This window comes from Tetrao urogallus (assembly GCF_951394365.1).
Source record: "Tetrao urogallus genome assembly, chromosome: 9".
In the NCBI taxonomy this organism is placed as follows: domain Eukaryota; kingdom Metazoa; phylum Chordata; class Aves; order Galliformes; family Phasianidae; genus Tetrao; species Tetrao urogallus.
In genome coordinates, this window is record NC_136822.1 from 13526654 (window position 1) to 13552369 (window position 25716).

General features: G+C 46.9%; 1 protein-coding gene across 2 annotated transcripts in view; it reads right to left on the reverse strand.

The window, feature by feature from the left end:
- TP63 (tumor protein p63) overlaps positions 1 to 23852 on the reverse strand; it is a gene marked incomplete at both ends in the record, with an annotated part of 92964 nt that extends 69112 nt beyond the window's left edge. For both annotated transcript variants that reach the window (XM_079539970.1, XM_079539969.1), the window contains 3 exons: positions 7033 to 7165; positions 7463 to 7591; positions 23791 to 23852. In XM_079539970.1, coding sequence (XP_079396096.1) covers positions 7033 to 7165; positions 7463 to 7591; positions 23791 to 23852 — 324 coding nt within the window. The remainder of the gene's footprint in view (positions 1 to 7032; positions 7166 to 7462; positions 7592 to 23790) is intronic.
- Positions 23853 to 25716: the final 1864 nt, after the last annotated feature.

Sequence of the window (25716 nt, forward strand, 5' to 3'; positions counted from 1 at the left end):
TGCTCACAAGTCTCATCATGGAGTAATGGAGGAAAAATAATAGTCATTAACAGAACTGCAGGAAGAATTTGTAGAACCACAAGGCAACACATAGCAAAACATTGGATGCACCAGGCTTCCTTCAAAGCAGGAATCCTAATTAATGCAAGAGAAGTCTTTAAAACCAGAAATTACATCCCATACAGCACAGTCACTTTGGGAAGGGAAATGATGCTCCGAAGGAGCACCCCATGAACCTCCAGCCCACTCACAGTGCCAAACTGGCAAGGGCAGCACTGCAGCTTCACAACAGGACTGTAGTGTGCTTTCCATCCATCCATCCCACCTCACAAGAAGGGGTTCCACAAAGTTCTGCAAAGTTCTTTATCTGGCTGGAGGTGAACAGCTCAATTCACCACCCTGTTTTCAGGTAATAAGACAGAAGTGCCTTATTTTCCTCCTTCCATTTATTTGATGGAAAAAAAAAAAAAACAGTCCAGATGAACATGAAACTCCACCTCTGTTGGTATTCAGCTGCTTTCCACAGATTGATGGAATGCCAGCTGTCCACAGCTGCCCAAGTGATTGGCTGCTTCTGGCTCTAACACAATCAAAATATTCACAATAAATAACCTGGAAGTGCATTTATAGGTTTAAAAAAAAAAAAAAGGGGGGGGGGGGGAGGGGATCCTATCAACTAAATAGAAACTTGTGCTGTAAAGTTCCAAGCATGATAGCATAAACTTCAGCTTGCTCTGAAGGCAAGAAGTGCCTGCGGTCTGTTGTTCTAAGATCAAGATCCTTTTTAATTAAGCATTTCTGCAGAGCTTTTAAAGATGTAAAGCAGTAGCACGTCACTGCTCCATACCTACGCAAGGCGCACGTGCAGCACCATGGAAACTTTTGGAGGCAGGCCTAGCTGCTCAGGAAAGACATCTTCTGAAGCGACTGCTTCTTTTATGCCGTGGTATTTGCACGTAGACAGGATCTGCAGTTGCAACACTCTTCCACCTCAACCTCTGCCTGCAAGGGGAGCTGGGGATTTAAAACCAGCCCTGCTGAGGAGCCGCTGCAGCCCCTTACACTACGGCATGCTGCAGAGCACCCTGCCTCACATGGCTCATTCCCAGCATAGCAGGCTTGTGCTTTTTAACTTAAAATGGGTTTATTCCCTCCCAAACTGAATGCAAAGCAATGTAGAGGGTAGAAATATTTTAAAGAACTGTAAATAAGCTTCCAAAACGGTCTGTATCAGAGCAGGCATCACTCAGCTTGTTTTCTCCAATATCATGAAGAACTGAGGGAAAGTGGCATTAAAAAAAAAAATATGCTCAGTGTCACCATGCTCATTAACTGGTTGCATTCCTACAAAAAGAAATGCAGCCAGAACCAGGGTAAAGCAGTGCAGGTAAGGGAGCAATTAAAAATTATTGCAAAGAAATGGGAATATTTCAGAACACTACAACACAAAGAATAAGAGAACTCACCAGGCCTCATTCTGCTCAAATTGAATACACGAGTGCATTCTCTACATGCATCCATTATCTGAATGAATTGGTCAGTTCTGGATTTAGATCCACCACCTTTAGCGTGACAACTACACCATTTGAAGGGACCCCATGCTGCACAAGATTAAATATTCAGCAGTGTCACAAAACCAAGTCTAAATTAGGAGAGTCTGGGAGTTCAACTGCAAACAAGATGTGCTAGAGGGAAACTTCCAACAGCATAATGCATTTGCTCATTATGAAAATGCCTCTGCATAATCTCAGCTTTCTTCACACAGCTACAGAACAAATAAATACCCACACAGAAGAGAAACTTGGCAGACCTCAAACTCTCTCAAGCACAAACCAGATCGTAATAAAAGCTTTAATCATGAATCTGTGCTGTACAGAAGTCCTTCCTTCCCTTCCATGGACAACCTGGGAACACTTAGGTATGGAAACAGACAGCCACACAACACACTTTGCTTCATCTGCTTATCAAATCAGCCTTATCAACCAGGTGCAAAACCATTTCCCAACAAAATTCAGGGCTGCAGCACCTGCCAGAACCCTGGGAAGTATACATGACATGCTGCCAGCCTCTGCACAGAGTGCTGCACAGACAAACTTCCTGCACCACACAGCCATACTGTGCCTGCTCCCTGCCTGCTGTTGAAGCACAGAGACATCCTCCTCATTTCAGTCTCACCATCCTGTCATCACCTTCCATTCTCTTCTTCAACCATTACCTTACAGCAAGCAGAGCTCACTTCTCCTGACACAGCAAACACTTTTAAGTAAGCAATTAAACTAACAGAGATCAGAGCCTGCCTGTTAATATTAAAGCACTAGATAGGATGCAACAGACACTATAAATTCTTCTGGACAAAGGGTCCATTTTGTTTGTCTGTCTTTTTTATTCTTGTTCATAACAAGATCCTGATCTCTCCCAATCAGTTGATAAGCTCTTAGGTAGCCAGGAATTTAGTGTATGGCCACCAAATATAAATTACGGAACTGTTTCATACAATGGTAAAAGTTAAGAGTATGCCATAGAGAGCCACCAGCTACCCAAGGGCCTCAGTCCCACTGCTCCCCAGCTGCCCTGCACAAGCTGATTAGGGTGGCACCTCCAAAAAACCTACAGCAGGTTGAAGATAACTAAAAAAAAAGGTCTCCTGCTCCCCATCAAATACCAACAGATCTGCAGTGTGAGGACTGAGGCTGAGAGCACTGACACATCTGTGCCCTACACAGGCTGCATCCTGCCTCTCCCACAGCCTGTTTTTTCCTCCATCTAGGCCTGAGCAGCAAGGTTACAGAACTTAAAGCACACTTTGCACTTCCAAAACTTCTCAACTCGCCAGGTCTGGGACACCCAGTGCCTGAGCTGCAGACTCGAACCCAAAACACCCTCCCTGACTGAAGTGCACACACCATCAGTCCTGCAGTGGGAGCACAGCGGTGCCTAACCAAGGCAAAGCAGACACCCATGACAGCAGGTGAGGAAGGACATAAAAATAAAAGCAAGGAATTTTCTCCCCCTTTTGCAGGGAGGGACAGATAGATACAGGTTAAGAAAACTATGACCAAAGCAACTGTCTGCAAAAAAAGCATTCCACTGAACTGGTTAGGCAAGGGGCCGAGGAGGACGGCTTGCTCAGGGGCACGAAAGGAAGGTATGTACCTGGGGGAGGGGGGCCAAGCTGCTCCATCACTCAGGACAGCACGCCTGCTCCCATCAGTGAGGACCCTCAGGGTCCCTAGAGCCCCCCACATGCTGCTGGGACAGGGGCAGGACAACAGGATATCTCCAGGCTCTGCAAGCCCCACAGAACACACTTTTTCAGGAAGCCTCCTGCTAAAGTTGTTAGCCCAGAGTAGCTTTGTTTGGGTCTAGCTAGCATCCCTTAACACTGCTGACTTAAAAGGACTTCTGAGGGGTGAAGGAAAGTCATAAGGGCTCCAGGGCAGTGGAGGGGTTATTGCCCTGCCACATGCTCATTCCTTGAGGAGCCCTCAGACCCCTCCCTCCACAGCTCCAGGGAGCTCCATCAGTCAGAAGAAATCTGTTTTTCATACATCACCTGGCTTCAAGCACCACAGGAGACTCCTTGGAGGCACCATCCCTCTGCAACTCAGGGAGCTGACCATCACCCCACCATAGGCCCCACAGTCACAAGCTCTATCCTAGGCCATGAAGGAGATCAGAGAGCAGCATCTTCTTGGGTGAAACCCAACAGTGGCTCATAGGATGCACGTACCACTTACCTTTTTGGGTGCCTGCAGCTCCACACCACACCAGGGCCATGGCAGATTCTAAATGCTATCTCTGCCTATAGGGACCACCAGTCTTTCTACTCTGCTACATGGGGAGGTAGATTGCTGCTGGGGCTTCCCAGCCTGCTTGTGGTTAAAGCTATGGGAGAGAAAGAGGCACAGCCAGCAGCCTCACAGACAGGCATCCTGAAACCAGCTGCACAGGACATTGTGAAAGAGCTGGTCACAAGGCACGAGACAAGGGGAAGGCTGCTGACTGTTTAATTTCACACCAGACCCACAAATTCTCTTCCTGTCCCCTCCAGCTCATCTCACCCTAAGGTAATGCCAATTGCCAGTTTCTCCCACTCCTTTCTTCCACAGAATGCAGGAAGAATATTTCTTCCTTAAGAAGAAAGAGCATGAGAACTGCAAGGTCACAGACGAGCAACAGACATGGTTGTAGCTTGGACATAAGGGGTTCCTTTGTAACCATCTTCTCCTTCAGCTCTCTCCCAAGAGAGAGTTGCTCTTAAAAAGAAATGGATGCAACTGGTGGCTGTTCAGCAGAGAAGGACCCAGCAGAGAAGCCCACCAGTGGGACAGTTTTCTTAGGGCACTGCTCTGAACACTGATGCTCATTCTCCCCTACCAGTTCTGTTGCTTGCAGGCAACTGTACCAAAATCAAAATAAAATCACAGCTCTTGCCTGCAAAACTCTTAAGATCAAGGATGAAACATCTCTTAAGCCTGGAAGTTTCATTTTTCAGCTGTAAGTTCATGAAAGCACAGTGCTTATTTCAAACCTCAGTTGGGATCTCTTTAAAGTCCACAGAAGGACAATTGCTTTGAATAAACCAGTCTCATTCACCATGAGCCTTTTAAAATCTCACACAGTGGTACATCGCAGAGACAAGCTGGCCTCGCTCTTTTCCAGAGACAAATCTAATAATGAAAAGCACTCTGCCTTGATCTCACTGTTCATCTTTCAGGGCCCCTCTGTTTCTGCTGCATTCCTTTGTGTTTATCTGCCCTCTTCAACTCTTTGCTGCAATCAGCTGCGTGCAGCACCTCGTGTCTAGGAGTGACATGGCTGAGGTTACAGAGAGACAGGTGCAAGGGGAGCTGTTGCCCCGAAGCTATCCGAAGGAAAAGAGAAGCTGGAGGGGAAGAGGGTTGTAAGGTATTTCAGATTAAAGCCGACAAACAGCAAACACCTTGCCTGAGGCTACACATTCTCTGCCAGTGCAAGCTGCAAGCCCCAGAAACAGCAAAGCAAACACAGACTTCTCTGCAAGGGGGAGTTGTCACCTGTCAGGGATGTTTGCAAATTTATAGGGAGGTGGTGGTGGTGCTAAGGGGAGTAAAAAGAGCTTTCCTCCTTTTAAAAGACAGGCTGTTTGCACAGGTTTGCAATGCATATTTCGCTTTGCGAAGGCTTTTGTGCAGCACTCAACTAAGCAAAGGCTCTGTCTTCCAGTGAAGGCAAACTGGAACTTTTATTAATGAACATGGGGACACCCAGACTCGAGCAGCGCCTGACCTGTTGCTTAACAGTAAAGGCAGGGATGGGATGGAATTTCCCCACTCCCCCTTTAGCTGATCACTGGGGTGAAAAACACTTAAAGATGTTACCATGCGTCTTGGCCTCCTCAGAGATGCCTCCTGGAAGGCTGGCATCATAAGCAAGAAATAATTTCACAGCTAAAGCTGCCTGCCCTGCTTTCCCAGCCCCAGAACTGACTCCAGCAGTGGTCACAGAGGACAAGAAGGGATTTTCCACTGATGTTTCACTGCACCACAGAGACAGGAGAGGGAGACTTTGAACAACAGCTCCAAGATAGCCTGGCAGCTGCTGCTGTGCACTGCTGACAGCTCAGAGAAGCCAGAGATATAAAGGCTTTGCTAGTACTCAACACAGCAAGTCCAGGTGTAGACATGGAAGGTGCAAAGCTACTTTAAAGTACCAGGGATTGTTATACATGGGAGCATAACTAGTTCAAATAGAAAACTACCAGCCCAATTTGAAAAGCAGATATTCCCTCTTAAACACAGACAGTCTCTTGAAAAAGCTGAAGAGAGAGATGCCATTTTACTGGAGCTTTAGTAGGGCAACAAGGAAATTTGAGAAGTATCCTTTCAGACTCACATTGCAGGCTTGCACACCCAGTGCTGCCCCTCTGAGCCCACCCCAAATCAAGAGATAACCAGACAGGAATCAGCTGTCTCTCTGTGGAGTGGCTGGAGTAGCTGCACCCAACCTCAAAATGGCCTTTCCACCCTTTGCAGTTCCACAAGGAAAGTGGCACACACTACCCTGTCCTGTTTCAGCAGTCACATCAGGCAGATAGAAACAGGTCAAACGTTCTGGTACCCAGGAGTGCAGTCAGTGTAACCTGGGAGTTCTTCCTCTGCAGATGCAAACCTTTGGGTTTAGGTCTTACCGACACCAGTGCTGCAAACACACCATGGCTGAACACAAAAGACATCTGTTGATTAGCTAGGAAATTAAACTGTGGTTTCACAGGACAAAAGTACAGAGAAACAACATTTAGAAAGCAACTGACTCCAAAGCACATAGGATTTTTGCCCTGAACCTAAGGCCCAGGAAAGCGTAAACAAATAGCTCAAACTCCTGACACACCACCTGCTCCAGCCTGCAAGAGCAGCACCTGGCTTCTTCACCAGAGCTATTGGTAAGAAGGAACTGGCCACTCTGTGCCAAAGGCACACACCAGGGTTTGATACACATTCCAGCCGGAAAGGATACTGGCAAGACACCCACAGCTAAGAATCTGGAAAAACATGGGGAGAAAAGAACAAAACAACCATGATCTGAAAGCAAGTTTTCATTCATCTGGTCTTCAAGCCAGTTTAGCGCTCAGAACTATTTTAACCTTTGGGCCACAAAACAAAGTTCTAAGCAAGGAGAGAGCAGGGACAGCTAAGCACCTGGACAAGCACAAGAGATGGCTCTTCCACATGTTTATCTGCCTCATCCCTTCGCTGCCCTTGCTTTAGCAGGAGAGGAGTTGGTGAAGAGTCAGCCTGTTCCCTCTGGCAGCCTCAAAGGCTAAAAAGGGCTCTCTCAGCATCTCAGCTAGCCACAAGCACTGGCACCACAGCTTGACACCACCACAGTCACCTGGTAGAGCCACACTCCCAAACAGCTTCCATGGGCAGAAGACAACAGAAAGCAGCCACAAAACTACCAGGAAGGGGAAAAGAATCTCAGAGCAATGCAGCAGGAATGGCTTCTGCAAAGAATCACCTTCCTCTAGGGGTTAAAGAAATCCTCGCTACTCACCCACATTGGGTCACTCAGCTCCGTATCCTGCAGACGGACACAATCCATGCTGATCTCTATCTTGTTTGTAGGGCCATTTTCAGATGGGTCATCAATGAAGTTCAAATCAATTGGCTGAACCGAGCATATTGGCCTATGAGGAACAAAGCAGTGCAGTTAAAATGGGCCAAATCCCATTCCCCTCAACTCCCTGTGTGTCAGGGTGTTCCCCAGGACTTGGGTGCCACCATTAAACCAGTCTCAGGATCAATGAAGGAATTCCCAGGGAGCACCCACTCCACCACCCTCCATGCTAGCAACAGTCCCTGACCACGGCTGGACCCGGAGATACAGAAGACTGAAATCCCAAAACCACCCCAGACAACAAAACTGCAGGGCTGTCCTGCTCCTAAACACCTTCTTCCATAGATCCCACTGAAGGGCAACTTACTGTTCCAGAAAGTCCCAGATATGCTGGATCATCTCTGGGCTGAGGAACTCCCTGGGCTGGGAGCTCTGGGACATGGCTGAGCGGTAGTAACTCTCCTTCCAGGAGAAATGGCTCGGAGTTTCTACAAACCTTACGAAAGAAAAGCAGAAAAAGAAAGAAAGAAAAAAGAAAACACACAAAGATATGTTGAATGCAAGAGGTCCAACTTGATGAAAACCCATAAATAGAAGCTATTGTGTGAAAAAGGAGACACACTGAATGCCTGTAACATTCACAGCTGTACAACACACATTCCACACTGCTGCAGATGCTGTATTTAGACAGCAGAGAATTCAACCACTCTTCTAAATAAGTTAAATACATCTCAGTGTCTACTGGAACGATGCATCATAAGAAATCCCAGAGAAAGAAAAAACCTCTCCATTTTGCTCCTGGAACTTCTCACGTAGAGTAGGGAATGTTGTGCAGCAGGTATAGAGTACCTAAATGGTGCACAACTCCCCACTCTGCACTGCACAACCTAAAGTGATTTGATGACTCCATCTACGTCTGCAGCTCAAGCCTTGAACTAAAATATATTAAAAAACAACAAGATAACTATTTTTCCTTTTAATCAAGGAGTTCAGTTATATCACATCAGGATACGCCTGCTTCTCAACCACCTTTCACAGCCGCAATAATTTCTGAGCCACCCCAGCTGCTCAATGCCGGATCCGCTAATTACCTCAGCCATTTTTATCCCCTTAAGCTCCCACAAGCCTCACAGAAATAGGTGGGCCCTAGAGGAGTGGTGACGAAGCTGGAGCACTCACGCCTCCCACAGCTGCACATTCTCATCCCACTGCCCCATTGCTAAATTCAAACGCAGCAGTTCTTACGCCCGGGTCAAAATACTCAACGGCTGCAGGGATGTACGGGGGAATTTCTCAAATATATTTGCACTTGAGATCTCAGTTCAACTTTTAATTCAACCATCAGTCAGGTGACTGCTTTTCCTCCCGTGAGGATGAAGGCACCCCACATTTTCATGGAAGAGTCCTTCGGGCACAACACAAGGAAACAGCAGCAGCCCTTGCCCGAGGAGCAGCTGTGACAGCAGACAGGACTAAAACTAGATTCCACAGAGAATCGGATTAACATTTGTTTTGGTGCATTTGGTGATGTTTAAGACAACAGCCAGAACAAGATGTATGGAAAAGTCAGATTTATTAAGCAGCAAAAATTAATAAAAAGTGTCTGAGAGGGAAGATCGCACTACGGCTGTTCTTTTCCTCTACTTATTCCTGAAGCATCTATTGTTGACTGCTGCTAGAGGGGGAATCCAGCTCTTTATATTGAATTTATAAGGCCTCTCATGCTTTCAGAATGACTCGGAGCTGCAAAAGCAGGGATTTCCTCACTTCTGCTGCTCACAAACTGCACACTCTTCAAAAAGGGCAGATAGTTTTCCTAAGCAAAGAGAAATCAAGCGGCTTCAGCCCCTAGAGCCACAGCTAAGCACGTGTCAAATACATCATGGAATTGTATGAGTTGGAATGGCCCCTTCAAGGCCACCTGGTTCAACTCCCTGAGGTGAACAGAAACACCCACAGCTCCATCAGGTGCTCAGAGTCCTGTTCCAGCCTGACCCTGGCTGTCTCCAGGGATGGGGCACCACCACCTCTCTGGGCAACCTGTGCCAGTGCCTCACTGCTCTCAGTGTAGAAAGCTTCAGCATCACTTCAGTTACTCATCCATTTTTTCCTGTGATTAAGATTAAAAAACCCCTTTAAAATACCCAAGCACTATAGCTAATAGCGCTCTCACCAACATGACAGCATGCCCACACTGAACATAAACAATCACAAGTCCTCCGAGAACAGCAGTTATCCCACAGAGTACTAGAAATTACTCCTTTTAGGCTTTCAGTCTTGTAAGGCACTTTCAGGAGTGCCATATTGAAACCCAGACCAGCAGACCTGCCCCGAAGCTGCTATATAAGCTGAGCATCAGTGACACAACAAGCTTTGGAGCAGAACATCAATACAGTGAGCCCCTAAGGTGAAGGCCCCCAGCTGCTCTGCCACTGATTGCATTCAGACTTAACACTTATTAGGAATTAAGTCCCTAGGTAGTGACAACAGACAGCTATATCACATCACTGCTACTTCCACAGGAATCGAATTCACCAAGTAGTTGTCATGAAAGAGACTGCCTCTCCTTCAAAAAGCCTCAAGAGCAACGATGTTGCTGCATGCCACAATGCTCCTGCTCATAGCTGGGCAGTCCCAGGTCACAAGAGCTACAGCAGATTTTACCCGACAGCCAAAAAGGCATATTTCCCCATACCAAATGAGAAGTTCCCTGGTTAACTCTTACTTCCATGGAAGTAGAAGTGAGACCCCTTCCACACTCCCCATATGCAAACCAAGCTGTTTCCTTCCCTTATCATCACGTATTAAAATATAAACCCAGTGCCACTTTCCTTAACAAAGGACCTTTAACAGAGCAGAGTAGCCTCTGCCTACTAACGAGTCCACCAAATGAAGCAAGTTTGCTCTTCTGCTAGAAAATAACACAACTGAAGCCTGGGCTGGATCCACCTGCTCATGAATTTCAGTTCTCCAGCTAATTGTTCTCTCCCACATCAGCAAACCCTCCTCTCCAGTAAAATAATCCCTGAGTGCCTGAAGTTAATCACAAGAGAGCAGGAGCTTGCATTGTTCAAATTGCTCCTTTTATTAAGGGATGCTCAAACAAAACCCCTTTCACCCGCAGCCATTCATCCCAAAACACATCACAGGAGATAGTGCTGCTGATCACAGCCTCTTGCACCAAACCACTGACTAGAACGACACAAAGCATGGTGGTAAGCCTTGCCTAGCCCACCTTCTGCTTTAAGCCTACAAACTAGACTCTTAATTCACTTCACTAACTGCTGAAGGAGCCTGCAGGCAGCTTGCCACAAGCTGTAAGTGCACCAAGGTAGAACTGCAGAAGGATTTATGGCCCCATCAAGCTGTGAGCTGAATAGACATTGCACCCCTGAGTCCCCTCCTTTAAAAGCCATAAAGGGATCTTTAATTAACAAAACCAGCCGTTTAAATCTTCTGCGAGATGCAGATTCTTACCCAGAGTACACGGTTTACTGGCACTGTTCTTCAACCACTGAGCCCCAGGATGAGTTTTAGCTAGCAATACAAACCTGCTCCCATCAAGATCTACCCCAGTCTCAATCTGCTTATTTTACAGGAGTGGGTGAAGCCACAAGGCATACAACAGGTGAAAACACTTTCCAAGATTACTATTCAAGATCTCTGAAGCCTCCTGCTTCAAAACTGTTTTGCTCTCTGCTGATCACCTTGACTACACAGCTTTGATAAGCCAGCAGAGTGGGGCTGCATCCCAGCTGATGCATTTTGCCATCATGCAGATTACCAAGAGCTCTGCAAACTGCCAACGAAAGCAGCGATTTTCAGCTGTGCCTACACAGTAACCAACATCAGAGTCTCCCTAGGAATGTTAAGCTTCACAATAAAGAAGTTAATTTAAGAAAAACAAACACCCTGTCCACCTCCCCAGAAAAGAAAACCAAAAGAAAACCAGCAAATAAAACCAGTTGGCAAAGCATTTGCTTTTCACAAGTTTTAGCTCTGCAGCTGTCCTTCCCTAGAGCTAAGGCTCCAACCCTGCTGGGGATAGCCCCAATGGCTCAGAGCAGCACCTCAAGAACCAGTGGCAAAGCCCAAGGAAAACAAGGCATTTCAGCTCGTTCCAACCTCGTGCTTTCCACTCTTCACCATGTTTTTCCCCTTCCCACCTTTGTGTGAAAAAGACCAGAAAAAAAAAAGCAGCACCACAAAACGAAACCAAAAAGTTACCTTCTGCACCAGAAAGCAATAACAGCAAACCATTAAAGTCAACCATTGCAGCACAATAACACTTCCCACCCTAAAAAGCCATCTTCCACCACCCACAACCTTCCACAGAAAGGAGCTAAACCAAAAAAGCAAGGCTCAACTCACCAGTGGGACAAGCCAGGAGCTCCAGTACAAAGCAGGACCTGGGCTTTATACAGAGCATGCTCAGACCCCTCTCTGTAGCCTCAACCTTAAAGGCAGATGCCTCCCACTTTCACAGGGTGGGTACCTGACGCAAGATACAGTTGAGCATTACTGTGGCATGTGCTTAAGACCTCCTTAGAAAATAAAAATGGTTGCCACAGCCAGGAGATAGTGTGATTTTCCTTGGTTTCCCCTCCAAAACACACTTGTATCTTCATCATCTCAACTGCCCCAAGGTTAACATGGGGAAATCAGAAATGAATAAAGCATCATGTCCTGCTTTGGCTTTCGAGAGATCTGAGCCCTTCCACTTTTCCTTAGCTTCCCTGGAGCTCAGCACCCCTGGCACCACTTTTATGAGGGTTTACATTTCCCCCATACAGTGTGTGAACTCTCAGAAGCTGTCAGCGTGGTTTGTAGGTGCGGAGCTTCATGGTTCAACATCAGTTCTGTGCATTACAAATCCTCAGTGCGAAATGTGGGAAGAAATCATTCATAGTACGGAAGCGCAGAATGATTTGGAGGTTTTTTCTGTTTGCTGCCCATGTTCAAGAATGTCACTTTCTGCTTCTTCCCTCTGCTTTCATTGGTGTACAGTTTCCTATCACTGTAGTCAGTCTCTGGACATGCAGATGGGGCCAGAGAGGTCCCTCCTTGTAAGGTACCATGTTTTTTCACAAAATCTTCTAAAAGAGCCGGTGGCAGACAATTTAGGAAACCTTGATGCAAAGACAACATCTGCTTGTATGAAGAAAGCAATTCCACATCACACAAATGAACCGAATGTATAATTAATAATATCTAAGTGTTATCTACTGTGTCTCATTTTATTCATATCTCTCAAAGTGCTCTACAAAGGAGGACAGAGTCATTATTCCCATTTTACCTGTGGGAAAACTAAGTCACCAGGAGGTCACAGGATTACTAATGGTTACTCAGCAAGCCAGAAATACTGCCTTGGTCACCTAACTCCTTGGGCTGGTGCTGCACAGAAGGGAACTGGTGGTTTTGGGAGGCTGACCTTTCATGAGGGCAGATAGTGGCAGGACAAAGGAGAATGGTTTTATATAAAAAGAGGGGAAATTCAGATTAGAGATTAGGAAGAAACCTTTCATTTAGAAGATGGTGAGGCCCAGGCATAGCTGCCTGGAGAACTGTGGGTACCCCAATCCTGGAAGGCTTCAAGGCCAGATTACCCTGGGCAGCCTGAGCTGGTGGGGAGCAGCCAGCCCATGGCAAGGTGCTGGGACTGGTTTAAGGTCCCTTCCAACCCAAGCCATGCTACAATTCAGTGATTCTGGGCATCTTGGCACAGACATTCAGAAAAGGCCTTGAATTCTTTGGGTAGAGCAGGCACTGCACTCCCTAGAGTAACAAACCCTCAGCCTCACTTATCTTAAGGCACCAAAAAGCTGATGCCCAGGAATGAAAATCACAGCTTCCAAAATGCTGTGACTTGCCGTGAGCCACACTTAGAACTCAGGGTGGAAGCAGGACTCAAACTCAGATGTCTAGGCTGACACCTAACCTTTCTTCCTGGGTGCTTTCAGCAGTTAACTGCGCAGCAGCCCCTTGTTCATGCATGCCTTCCTGTATCAGCCCACCGTTGTCACAGTACACAGGCTTGGTAGGGAAGCGAGCCACAGAGCAGAGAAGTCAGCAGCCTCCAATCTGACTCATGCAATCCCAATCATGGATCCAATCCACCCGTGCTGGGTGCTGCCTTCTCTGGTTACACATCGAAGGGCATAAAAAGAAACGGCAAACAAACGGTTTTAAGTTGATGAGCACTCCATTTAATTGCCCAAATCTTGCCATTAGTTGCGTTTCAGTCCTTGAGTGGGGAGGGGGCTCCTCCTCTGACCCCATCATTGACACTTGAGGAACTTGGCAGCGCTTGTCCTGCTGGAATTCCCCCCGCTCTGCATTCTGACACTGCCATGATTTGCAGATCTCGCTACCTAATGAAGCGCACAGCTGTGCGAGGGGAGAAGGAAGCGGGCTCTGGCAGCACGGGACAGGCGTGTGTCTGGCAGGAGGCATCAGCTGGAATTCCCCGCAGTGGGACCACGCTCACCCTGGCCTGTGTGACCAAGTGCACCCTGGAAGAGCCCAGCAAAGACCCTGCCCCGAATGCAGACTGCAGCAGTAGCAGCATAGGATCATCATAGAAGCATCGTGTTGAAAGGGACATTTAAAGCCATATAGTTCAACCCCCTGCAATGAATAGGGATGCTGGCAGCTTGATTGGATGCTCAGAGCCCCATCCAGCCTGACCCTGTGTGTCTCCAGGGTCAAGGCATCCACCACCTCCCTTGGCAACTTGTTCCATTATTGTGGGAATGGTAGCTGGGAGAAAAGAGAATGACAGAGATGTGCAGTAGAAATCTGAGGAAGCTGACTGCCCGAAGGGTGAGCCCCAGCCTCGGAAGCCAGCAGCCAAGCATATGTGGGAGCCATGAGAGGGGAGCTGAGAGAGACAGACAGCAAAAGGGGCCTGTGATACTGCTGAGACCCTACAGCATTTTTCAAGGACTGGAGTTTTTTCCTGCTCCATAAGCGAATGACGCCTGTACTGTATTTGCCCTGCTTCGGCTGTAAGATGTACGTTTCATACAATTCTGTCTCAGAGGAATGCTGAGTGCATTGCTTTAAAAATCTCAGCGTTCTGATAGCCTGTTGTATGTGCATTCTGGTCTCCCTGTGACTTAAATTTCTCTTTTGGGTACATTTGTATGTGTGAGTGGAGGGGAAAGGTGGAGGAAGAATGGCTCAGCTTTCCACATGCTCTTTGCTCAAGCCTTCAGGACAAAACTGGCCCATAGCAAAGAAAGTGAAACTGCCTGCACAGAACGGTCCTCCTCATTCACCATGCTGAAAAACACATGGGGGATTTTCTCCCATTCATCATCTTCTTTCAGTTAGAGTCAGCCTGCGTTTGATAATACCCGCAGTGAGTGCAGCATTTTCAGCCCTGCAGCATCCCCTTGGAGCACATTACATCACCACACCCCACACCAGCACCAGCTCCAATGCAGGCATCAGAGCTCCATGGGGAGAAAAGCCACGCGCTTGCACTGCCCTGCCAAAGGGCTCTTGGCCTGGGCACTGCACGGCCCACTGCAAACCACTGCTGGAAGCCAGACAGGTTCAGAACATCAGCAGCCCAGGAACTGCATCTCATCATTCTCAGCCTGAAAATAGGGGCCGCTTCTATGTGTCAGAGGCAATTCTTTGTCCTCAGGGCTTCAGGAAGCAAACGGCCCAGGCAGGACTAGAGATATCATTATTATTATCATTATTATTATCCCCTAATTGTTGGAAGAAAGTCACTCCTGCTCTTTTTTCTTCCATCCGTTAGCATTACATAAACTTTCCCAGACCTCTCTCATCACCCGCTGAACTCCGGACACCCCCTTCTCCACCCTCAGCTTCTCACCCATCCTTGGAAACCACCTTCTCACCCAGCCTCAGACATCCCCTGCCCTCCTGCATGTCCCAAACACCCACTCCCTTTCTCAGCAAAGGCAGAGAGGGACAAAGCTCTGACCAAGGTGTCAGCCCTGCCACAGCATGTCTCGTGCCCTGCAAGATGTTTTTCTGCCCGCTGCTTGCTTGTACATACTACAGAGCCCTTGCAGCCTCCAGAAAACCACTCATAGCAAAGAAACCGGAGCCTGAGCAACCCGCTTTGGGAAGCCTGGAGCTGGAGCACAAGGCTGGGGTTCAGCACACCCCAGCCATCTTTAGCTCAGCTGCTGACTGACCTTGGCCATCTTTGTCTTTCCAGTTCTCAGCTACAGCAATGCCGTCAGCTCTGTAAAGCACACAGGGACCAGCTGACAACCAGTACATTTCCAGGGCAACGCTGTCTCAAGATTTTCCGAATTTAAAAGTCAAAAGAAAACTGAAATCTTCATCCATTCTTGAAAAGCACTAAAAAACCTATCAGAAAGCTGTTGTAACTGTATTCTTTACTAACTCACCTATCCAGCCACCCCCAGCCCAAGCTTATTTGGGGTGCCCACAGAGAGTGGTGGGAGCTGTCAGGCAGAGGGCAGAGCCTTGCTGCTGCGAAGAAGGCTTCTTGCAAGCAGCAGGAATGCAAAATCCAGGTATTTTTAAGGCAAACTCGAAAATGAGTTTTGCAAAATGAGAATTGCAAGGTAGACTTGACAGGCAAAGTGTTCAGAAGCCATAAAACATATTCAAGTCCATTACAAAAAAAAAAGAAAAGAAAAAAAAAGGAAAGGAAGAAAGAAATACCTTTGGTCTAAACAAAAAAAGGACTTATCTTGCAGTATTTTAGATAATACTGCATGGTAAAAAAGGTTTCATCGGGCAGCTCTGTTCCAAAAAGGGCAAGAGAGCAAAGGCAGGCATTAAACACCCAAAACAGCCTAAACCACAACCCAGAGCAGCTCACCGTGTCCCTTCCAGTTATTCAATTCCCTGCAGCACCAGGGAGCAGCAATAGAAAATAAAGCAAAACAACCTCAGAAGAACGTTCATTTTAAAGTGACTACAGTACACAGCTATGGCAGGCCTTCATCACTGCACTGGAGCAATTAGGGGTACATATAAAGGAAAATCAAGCTGGAAACCTGACCTTCCTTAGGATTTCTGAATTAAACCTCCTCTTTTCAGCTTTGCTTATCAGTGTCTTTCCACAAGCTCAGCATTTACCCATAACAACTTCAGCAGTTCATGCTGTCCGTTGTTAATGAGGAACTTGTTCTTAGTATTTCCCACAGGAAACAAGGAGTTTTGGGTTTTCCCTCTTCTAACTATTGTCTGCTGAAACGTTGCAGCGCTGAGCACAGCCAGTATCTCTCAGGTTTCACTAGCTTACCTCCACCATGCCAGCACAGAGACCACAACACAGAATGAGAAATTGCTGTATTTATCACAGGTGGTAAAATAACTCAGCCATGCACATCAGAGCTTCAGGAAAGCAGCAGAGCTTCATGCATGGGCTCTCATGAGATGCTGTGTAGCTCTGAGAGGGGCCAGAACTAGGAAAGCACTGGGCATCACAGCACACCGAGCAGCCAGTTCCAAGATCACAGAAATGACCTGTAAAATAATCTAAGCCAACCATCATCCCATCACACCATGCCCACTGACCACGTCCCTCAGTGCCACATCAATGGTGACTCCCCAAGCTCCCTGCACAGCCTGTGCCAGTGCATCACCACTCTTTCTGGGATGAAACGTTTCCTAATATCCGTCACCTGGCACAACTTGAGACCATTTCCCCTCACGGGAGCAGAGTCCAACCCCCACCTCACCACAATCTCCTTTCAGGTTGTAGAGAGCAATAACATCTCCCCTGAGCCTCCCCTTATCCAGACTGAACAATCTCCATACCCTCAGCTTCTCCTCATTGTGCTCCAGACCTCTCACAGCTCCATCGCCCCTTGTTCAAGGGCCTCAATTTCTTGTAGTGAGGGGTCCAAAAGCGAACACAGTACTTAAGGCACGGCCTCACACTAAATGCACTCAGCATTACACAGCCAGATGCTATCGCCCCCAGGCACACAGGACAGACAGGCGACTGGTGAGGGGACATCCCAGCAATGGGACACCTCACGTGGGTCTCCATGTGGGCCCCCATGTGGGCCCCCACCAAGAGGAAGCAAAGTGAAAGAAGTCCTGCAAGGTCCTGCTGATCATCAGCCCCAGGATACCATGTGTGGCAGGGCCTGTCTTCACTTAAATGTAATCGGAGAGGGGAGAGACTGCTTCCCCAGACAGCAAACACTAAGTTCTTTTTTAGGACAGGAGGGTCTCAGACTGTTGGCTGTGAGAGGCTGGTGACATTTTGAGCTGAGCCAGGTAAGACTCTCGGTCCATGTGGCACCTACTCTTCCTGAGTCTTTGGTTACACAAATTCTTTTCTCGATGAACTGCTCGGGGGATGCACGAGATCCCTCTCTCAAGCTCTAAGGAAGACTGAATTTTACAAAAAACATAAATTAAACCATCACGATAATGCAAAAAGTCCCCAAAACTCTTTAGAAGCAGGAAACTGTAAAGAGCAACATCCTGTGTTTCAGTAAATAATTAAAACGCAAAAGAGAAACACCGGCAAAACAGATGTTAGGGGCAGCCCTGAAGTGTGAATTTAGCTGAAGGTCCCCCACAGCCAACCTGCTAAGTCCAGTGTGCTTTGGATGATTAAAACAAACACCCAATTTCCTACCCTGCCACCAGTGATGCTCCTACAGGAGTACGAGGTCTTCTGCTAAATACAGAGCTGGCTGCGTTTTCCAGCATTGAGCAACTCTGTGGCAGGCCTGCTATTGCTAAGCCCAAGGGCAGAGAATCCTTCTCTCAAAAATAAGAGCACTTGCAAAAACCTTTCACTATGTCGCAAAATACCTGCTAGACAGGGCAGATGAAGGACAAAGGATTAAGAGCAGATTACAGTCCTGGAAGACAAGGACAAGAGAAGCCCTTATCAGAAACACAACGAGCGTGCAGGGCAACAGTTCCTGCCCTGCTCACAGAATCTTTGCTTGTGCAACTGCACTTGGCGTTAAGAAATTACAGGGTACGCTCCCTATAATTTCATCAATACGCTGCCACTCCTCTATGCGATCTATGGTTTTTGCTTGTGATTATCTCAGAGCACGAAGCTCCTGGAGTGCTGTAAATACACCAGAGCCCCCATTTTTATCACAATTAGGAATCATGTTGCCAGGCCTGCGTATTTTAAGAAGAAAATTCTCAAATGAACAAACTTGGGAAAAAAAAAAAATGTAAAAACATTTTTCATTTAAGTTTTCAATCCCATATCTGACCACCTAAGCCCATGGCTTCACCCCACCAGCTCTTGGAGTTCAGACAGCTCTGCGGCCGATTCAGGGCTGCGCACACAGCTGCTGCTTGCAGAGCCCAGCAGCTCAGCGCTCCTTTCTATGCATTTTTTTCAGCATGCACCAACTCAGAGGCAGACCAGTGTTGTCCAGCAGGCACTGAATGTCCCTAGGGCAAGGTTTTGTAAGCAGATTTCTTTTGGTGTTGCCAAGAGCCTACTGAACTCCCCCCTCCCCCAGTGGCAGGGTTTCCCCCTGTTCACTCTTTATAGCTCCATGTGCTAAGTGAATTCCCCTCCCTGCATCAGTATTTATCACATCAGGCCACCTGTGGCATTGAAACACCTGATAGGAAATGACTCAGCAGCAAAATCCCACCAGGAGATGGTCTGTTATGCCATAGTAAGACACTAAAATCATACAGGTAAGAAGTGAGAACAGGTACGGATGTTTTCACGTAAGCAGGCAAGACAACATTAGCAGATCTAATCAAACAAATCTCAGAAATCTATTAGAGCTAAACATTTTTCTTCTAATTATTTCCACTTTAACCACAGGTTGCAGCTTCTCAAAAATGAAATTAAACAGAAGTCAAAATTTCTACAACAGATAACCACTGGCTCCCAGCACAACGCCTGAGCTCCCAGGAAGGTTTTCCAAGGAAAACAAAACTAACTTAAAGCTCAGTTCCCTGGGAAGGCATCAAATAGATACCCAGGTTTCTTCAATTTCTTCCTTGACCAGGACATCCCTTCCTCACCCTTGCCTTGTGGAACCGAAGAACGTTTTCCCAAAGGGACTCAATACCATTTGGTCACTTGGACTTCATCTCAGGCCAGAAATCCCTGTTTGTTGAAAGAAGCCATGGCAAATCAGCTTGTAGCAGGGTGGTACCACACAAATCAGCAGGGGATTATATTTATAACATTTACCACAAACACCCTAAACGTACCTAAACAGATGAGCTATTGAGAGTTCGATTCTTTAATCTTGTCAGGGTTTTTTTCTTTTTGGAAGTTGAGCAAGATCCGATGAAATTAGGTATTCTCTCTTCAGAGGAAAAAGGACCACATGAAAGACTTTGCATATTCTCTTTCCAGTCCTTTGGGAGTTGGAAAACGTTGATTCAGTTCCACCTTAATCCTTTAAGCAGCACTAAAAGGGCCTCCAAGCAGTTAAGCACCTTTTTTTGACTCTGAAGAACCAATACTGTGCTTTGAAGAGGAAAAGAAAAAAGTGATGTCTTTGGCAGTGACTGGGATGGGTCCCAGCATCTTCAGCACTATGAGGTTTCTGTCATAGAAAAGGGATCTGGTGGAGAACAGAGGAGGGCAGTGAGGGAAGAGCAGAGCTTGTGGGAAAGGATGAAGAACCATAAGCTGCTCTTGGGCAGTATTTTGTAAAGATCTTCTAATCCCATCTTCTGATGAGACAGTGCTATAAAAGCAGGAGAACAAGCAAAGAACACCTCAAAGATAAAAGGAACACCTTCCCTCTCACCTCCACACATCCTTAGCAAGGTGGCAGCTGAGATGTCCAGTGCTGGCAGCGTATCCCCTGCAGAACTGTGCCACGAAGCCCTGCCACTCATAGGGCCACATTGCATGCTGACCCTTTCTTCATGTCCTGCACCACAAGCTGCTCAGGACTGCTTCTGGTCGCTCTCTACATCTTTGGAAAGTACCTGCTGCACCCCCAGCTGGTTCTGCAGAAAGATCTGTACCGAACCACGTGCCATTCCTCACTTGGCTTCAGGTCTTTCTGCTAGAAGGGCAGATTTGGGCTCCCCTCTCAAAGGTGGTGGCAGGTTAGACTTGTCAGCCCCATCACAGCAAGAGTTAGGTTATTTTCTTTAGCACAGAGCACAAAGAAAGAAAAAAAAAGCATGCAGTTGCCTAGATGCAAGCATTATGCGGAGCTCTGCACATGGGATGACATCTTCCTGCAAGGTACTGCCTTGTAACAGCGTAAGCACTGCTCTGCTCCAACATCCCCAGCTAAACCAAAGTAGAGTAGCTTGCAAGGTTTGCCTGAATATGGTCCCTTCCAATCCAAAAGGAAGAAAGCTGCTTAATTACTAACCATTAATGAGAGAGAACTCTGCCTATTAGCAACAGTATGAGGTACAGACAGTTTTTTGCCTTCAGTGCATTGCAAGCATTAGCATTGGTGAGGCTCCTAACTGAGAATTGCCATCTGGTTGCCAGCTCCATATGGTAGGTGTGGGAACTGAAGGAGAGAGGTGAAGCCACACGTGCAATGCTCCTGATGGAAGATCCCTGCTCATCAAAATCCGTATGGCTACAGAACCCAGCAGAAGATGCTGTCATGTCTTGTGCCCTTTCCTTCTTCCTGGCTCCAACTCACTTCTGATAGTTTCCCCAGTTCTCCATTACCAACAGGTTTTCTGCGTAACTGGCCAGTTTTTGTTTGTTTTCCCCATTTGCTTGATGGCTTGTTCTTTTATTTATTCTTACCAACTGCTCAACTAAAACCCAGGGCCGTGTCTCCCCTTGTGCTGAGAACACAAAAACATAAATAAAAGAGGAAGAGTGAGATGCAAAATGCCTTCAAAGAGGAAAAGACTGTTGATGCATTGGCACCAGCTGCCCAGGGGGGTGGTGGAGTCACTGTCCCTGGAGGTGTTCAAGAACTGTGGAGATGTGGCACTGAGGGATGCAGTCAGTGAGCATGGAGGTGACGGGTCAACAGATGGACTTTATGATCTTGAAGGTCTTTTCCAACCTTAGTGATTCTATGAAAACCTCAGTGATCCAAAATGCTGGGGCACCAATTAGCAGAGCACAGGGTGAGCAGGGCAGGACCCAGCATAGAGCACAGGCAGGTGCAGCCCCAAAAGTAGGCAGCTCCTGGGTAAAGCACAGCCTAATGACCATTATATATCCAAGAACACAAGTAACTTATCTGTAAACAGCACTCCCCCAACCAGGCATTAGCTGGAAAAAAAAAGAAAAAGAAAAAAAAAAGAAAAAAAAAAGCAGCTTTGGAGAGTGAAGCTAATTACATAGCTCTGAACAGCTGGACTTTGATCATAATTACAGTGCCGTCCTCCTTCTGCATTAGTGGCTTCCAGCTGCAGCTAGGTGGGCATTTAGGGAAGGTGGAGATCCTTCCCCATGCCAAAGGAGGAGGGAGTTGTCCCGTGTCACAGCTGATCTGGCTGTCAGCAAGACCCCTCCTGTCCCGTCCCCCCCCATTTTAACAGCATTTCTAACACTTTCCACAACTGTTTTGCCAGCATGCCTCAGCTTAGTGTTATCAGTTTGCTCTTTAGATTATTATTTACATATAATTTTAAGGAAAGATATTAATGCAGCCCAAGTTGCAGAGAAGCACGTTGGTGTTGGCTAAATAACGCGCTCTGACCACATCAAAGCAAAAATGTTTCAAAGCGTGTAAAATAAATGTGATTATGAAACCGTTCAGTTTTGTTAAATCAGTCAGAAGAATGTCACCCAGCACATCCCGAGAGGCATCCCATGGGCAGAGCCCCAAGCTGAGCACCATAATGTCTTCCCACTGAGAAAAGTATTTCAGGGACCAGCTCCCAGCTGATTCTGACCACGCAGAGGACAGCCACTAATAACTGGACAAATGCCACTCTCCGTTCATAAAAGCAGACGTGGAACAGCTGAGAGCGTTATTACCCTGAGCTACATCTTGATCGGGTTTTACAACTGAGGGGTGTCACAAACTTTATCTGTCCCAAGCTGTCCTGAGGCTTCCCACAACACAATGGCCGCTTACAGAGCCTCATTGTGCTGCCAAGGCACGCGGCTGGGATCAGTGATTTGTTGGAGGACACAGACCTAGTGGTGAGGAAGGCCCACTCCAATGAGCCTACAAAGAACAGCTAAGGGAGTTTCGTTCCCTGATTCCTCCTCCAGCTGGGATTTTTGCCTTAGTCACAGTGCCAATTCTACAGCTCTGTTCTTTGACGCAGGATGGGACAAACCGGCAGAGTTCACGGGCTCTGGGAGGTAGCTCCACAGCTCAGGTACCATTGCTGGTGCATCTTTGGACTTCTCAATATATCAAAAAATATTTTTTCTATTTTCTACCTGGGAATTTGCTTAGCTGTATCTTCCAAACACTGAAAGTTGGACTTGAAAGGAGTAGGATTTGGTGATCCTCATGGGTCCATTCCAACTTCGGACCATTTCTGATTCAATGATCCTTCAAGATGCTAAGACCCCACTGCTCCAACCTCCAGTGCACCTTCCCAGATGGGTGCTGCTCCCTTAGTGGGTTTTTGGGACAGCAAAGCGTGACTGCATGTAGCTGGCAGCCCCATGTTGGTGCTCTGGAAGAGAAACCAACTCCCTCTACTTCATTCCACATTCCTGCACAGCGGCAGCATGGCCAAGTACCGCTCGCTATTTCCCAGCTCCCCTCCTCTGCTTTCCCAGCACAGGGAGCACCAAAACCACAGTGACACGGAGCACATTAAAGGGAAAAACAGAATGCTGCAACAAATCCTGGCAATGGAGGGGAAAGAAAAAGAGATCGCAACGGCCAAGCCCTCAGCTATGCAACACATGCACCGTGAAGAGGAGCAACACATGCACCATGAAAAGGATGAGTTAAGAGTTAACCCTTCTGCAGACGGAATGCCCACAGCAGCCAGCACGGCCAGAAAGGAGCCTTAAAGCAGCCCAGCAAGCGACCGTGCTCTGAGGATTTCACCTCTCCGAACTTTACGACTGGAAAAATACCATCTACATGTCATTTACATGCTTAAATATAGTATCTCCTCTTGGGAGAAACAAACAGTCCGACAATGTGACACCGTGATACCTCGTGCAGACACGCTCTTTTATCTGCTGGAAAGTTCTAAAACTCAGCTTAACAACAAAGCTAAAATAAGAGTGGTTGTCAGGCTCTGTGCTGGCTGCTAAACAGAATGAAAATATATTCTTTGAAATGTGCTTTCCCTTAGAAGGAGTTTCCTTTCTGGATCTTTTAAACGATTTATTTATCTTTTCAATTCCCAAATCTCAGAGCTTAGGTTAGACTCGATGATCTTTAAGGTCTTTTTCAACCTGACTGATTCTGTGGTTATATTCTTCCCATGAGTTTTTTCACTTAAAGACACAAACAAGCATATATCTTGCTATAGAAAGTAACAGCAACCCATGCACTTCCCAAAGCTCTGAGTAACCTTCACCTCCAAAACGCTATCAGCTTTCAGGTTATTTATCTTATATTTTTCCTCTAACGCCAAAGAGGAAGAGGCCGATATCTTAAGCGGATGCCTATAATTAAACAGTAACCTGTTAGAAAGCCAAAAATAATAGTAAGCTCCACTGAGCATGAAGAGAGCGGCACATTTTTTCCGCGTGCAGCCCAGCTGCCCCCAGCCGATAGCAGCAAGTTAACAATTACACGAGTCACAGAGATCAGAGCCGCGATAGGAGAAGGCGACGTCACGCCCGGGACTCACCGCGGGATGCAGGGATCGGGGTAGTACTGCAAGGTGCTGAACGGCGCCGCTTCAAAATTCATCTCCTTCCAGCCCCTCTGAGGGCACAGGCAAAAAAATAAATAAATAGATACAAAGCCAGCCGGCCAAAAGCAATAAGGTCAAGTGGTACGCCAGATACAACTTTAGAGATTTATTTTGCACTTGCAGATGGGTGGGATCTCCCAGGGGCTTGGCCAATGGGATTCATCAAGTGACCTGAGTATCACCACCCGTCCCTCCTCACCAGCTGGGCATCTTCTGCGCCAATATTTCCCCTCCTCTCAACATCCTTAATAAACTCCGGTGTACGTCGGCCGCACTTGTTGTTGGGAGCTCATCTGGGGCATCTCTGAACTTCTGATCTCATCGGCCATTGGTTGCCTTCCCGCCTGACTTCACAGTTTAATTTTGGCAGCTCTTGCGATTTTGCAAACTGCCACAGCCGCTGGTCATCCTCAGCTCCAGCTGGCCGGAGCTTCCCCTGCCCGCACTGCATTTTGTCGCGCTCTAAAAGCTTCCCTGGGGCCAATACCTGCATGACACAGCCTGGGGAAATTTTCTTTTTCAATCTCTCTCTCGACGCAGTTCAAACTGTCTGTTGTGGTTGTAGTTTCAAAAGCAGAATGACAAAATACGGGGAAATTCCTCATTTAAATTTAGCTCTGAACTTCTGTGCCTCTGTCCCCCCTTCATTTCTTCCCCCCCTTCCCTCCCCCCCCACCCCAAGCACCAGAGGTAATTGTTTATGTTTCACTCCGTATCTTTTTATGTTTTTTTTTTTCCCCAAAGAAAATTGAGATATTTGTGTTAGCATTCTGAAAATATATATTTTCCATGTGATACAATACTTTCAAATATGCTGAGAAGTACGAAGAAAGAAAATAGGGATGATGTCTTTTTCAAACCACTAAAGCCTGAAGAAATAAGAGCAAAATTAAGTCCACCATTACCTAAGGTGAGAGGAAGATCAGATTTTCCTGAAGTAAACTGAAAACCAAGAAGGGCACTTCTAATCCCTTCACCTTGCCTTTTCTTATTTTTTTTTTCCTCTCAGACCATCATTTCAGAAGGCAACCTGCTTTATTCCCCTGTTTTTCCCCCTCCATAACTCATCTAAATAGCACAGGCTGTAAACCTATCCTGGTTTTGTGGTTTTGGAGAATGAATGAAATATGAATCAGGAGCTAAATTAAAATGGATTCCAGCAGGAAAAAATAGCATCCATGTATCTATGACCCAATGGGATTGCATCTTGCAGCAGACATGTATGTTTGTGTACACAGAGGGTGCTGCTCCATTGCTCACCTACTGAGCATCTCTCATGCTGATGTCAGCACGAATGCCAATGTCCTGAGCAAAAACCTGAAGCCCTCTGAGAAGGCAGCGACTGACTCTTATTTTTCTCTCTGCTCTTTCCTTGTAGGAAATTTTGGTTCAAAGAATGTCATGTGGAAACATTTTCTTTGCTGCCTGTGCCAGGGGAGCTATTTCGGACTTGACATTCTCCACCCACACTCAGCCTGATAGTTCCTAACATCTGTGAATTGTGAATCCTGCAAACTCGTAGTGCTGATCCCTGCCCAAGCCCAAGCAACTTTCACTGATCCCTGCTCAAGCCCAAGCAACTAAGTGGTGTTGACCAGGGAAGACAGGCTGGACACGAACAACGTGTTTATTAACTGAAGCTAAGGCTTTCCTTGCTGCTAGACACTGCTTCTGCCTGGCATAAAACATCAACTCTGCACCATGCAGAAGTGTAAGAACAGCCAAAGCAGGCTGTGCTGCTGAGGAGATGCAAGCTTTGAACAATCGCCCTGTACTGAAGGCAAAGAACAAGGAGATCTCCCCATGCACTCCATTTCAGCACGAGTGTGAGGCCATGCTCTCCTGGCCTTAGGATCCAGC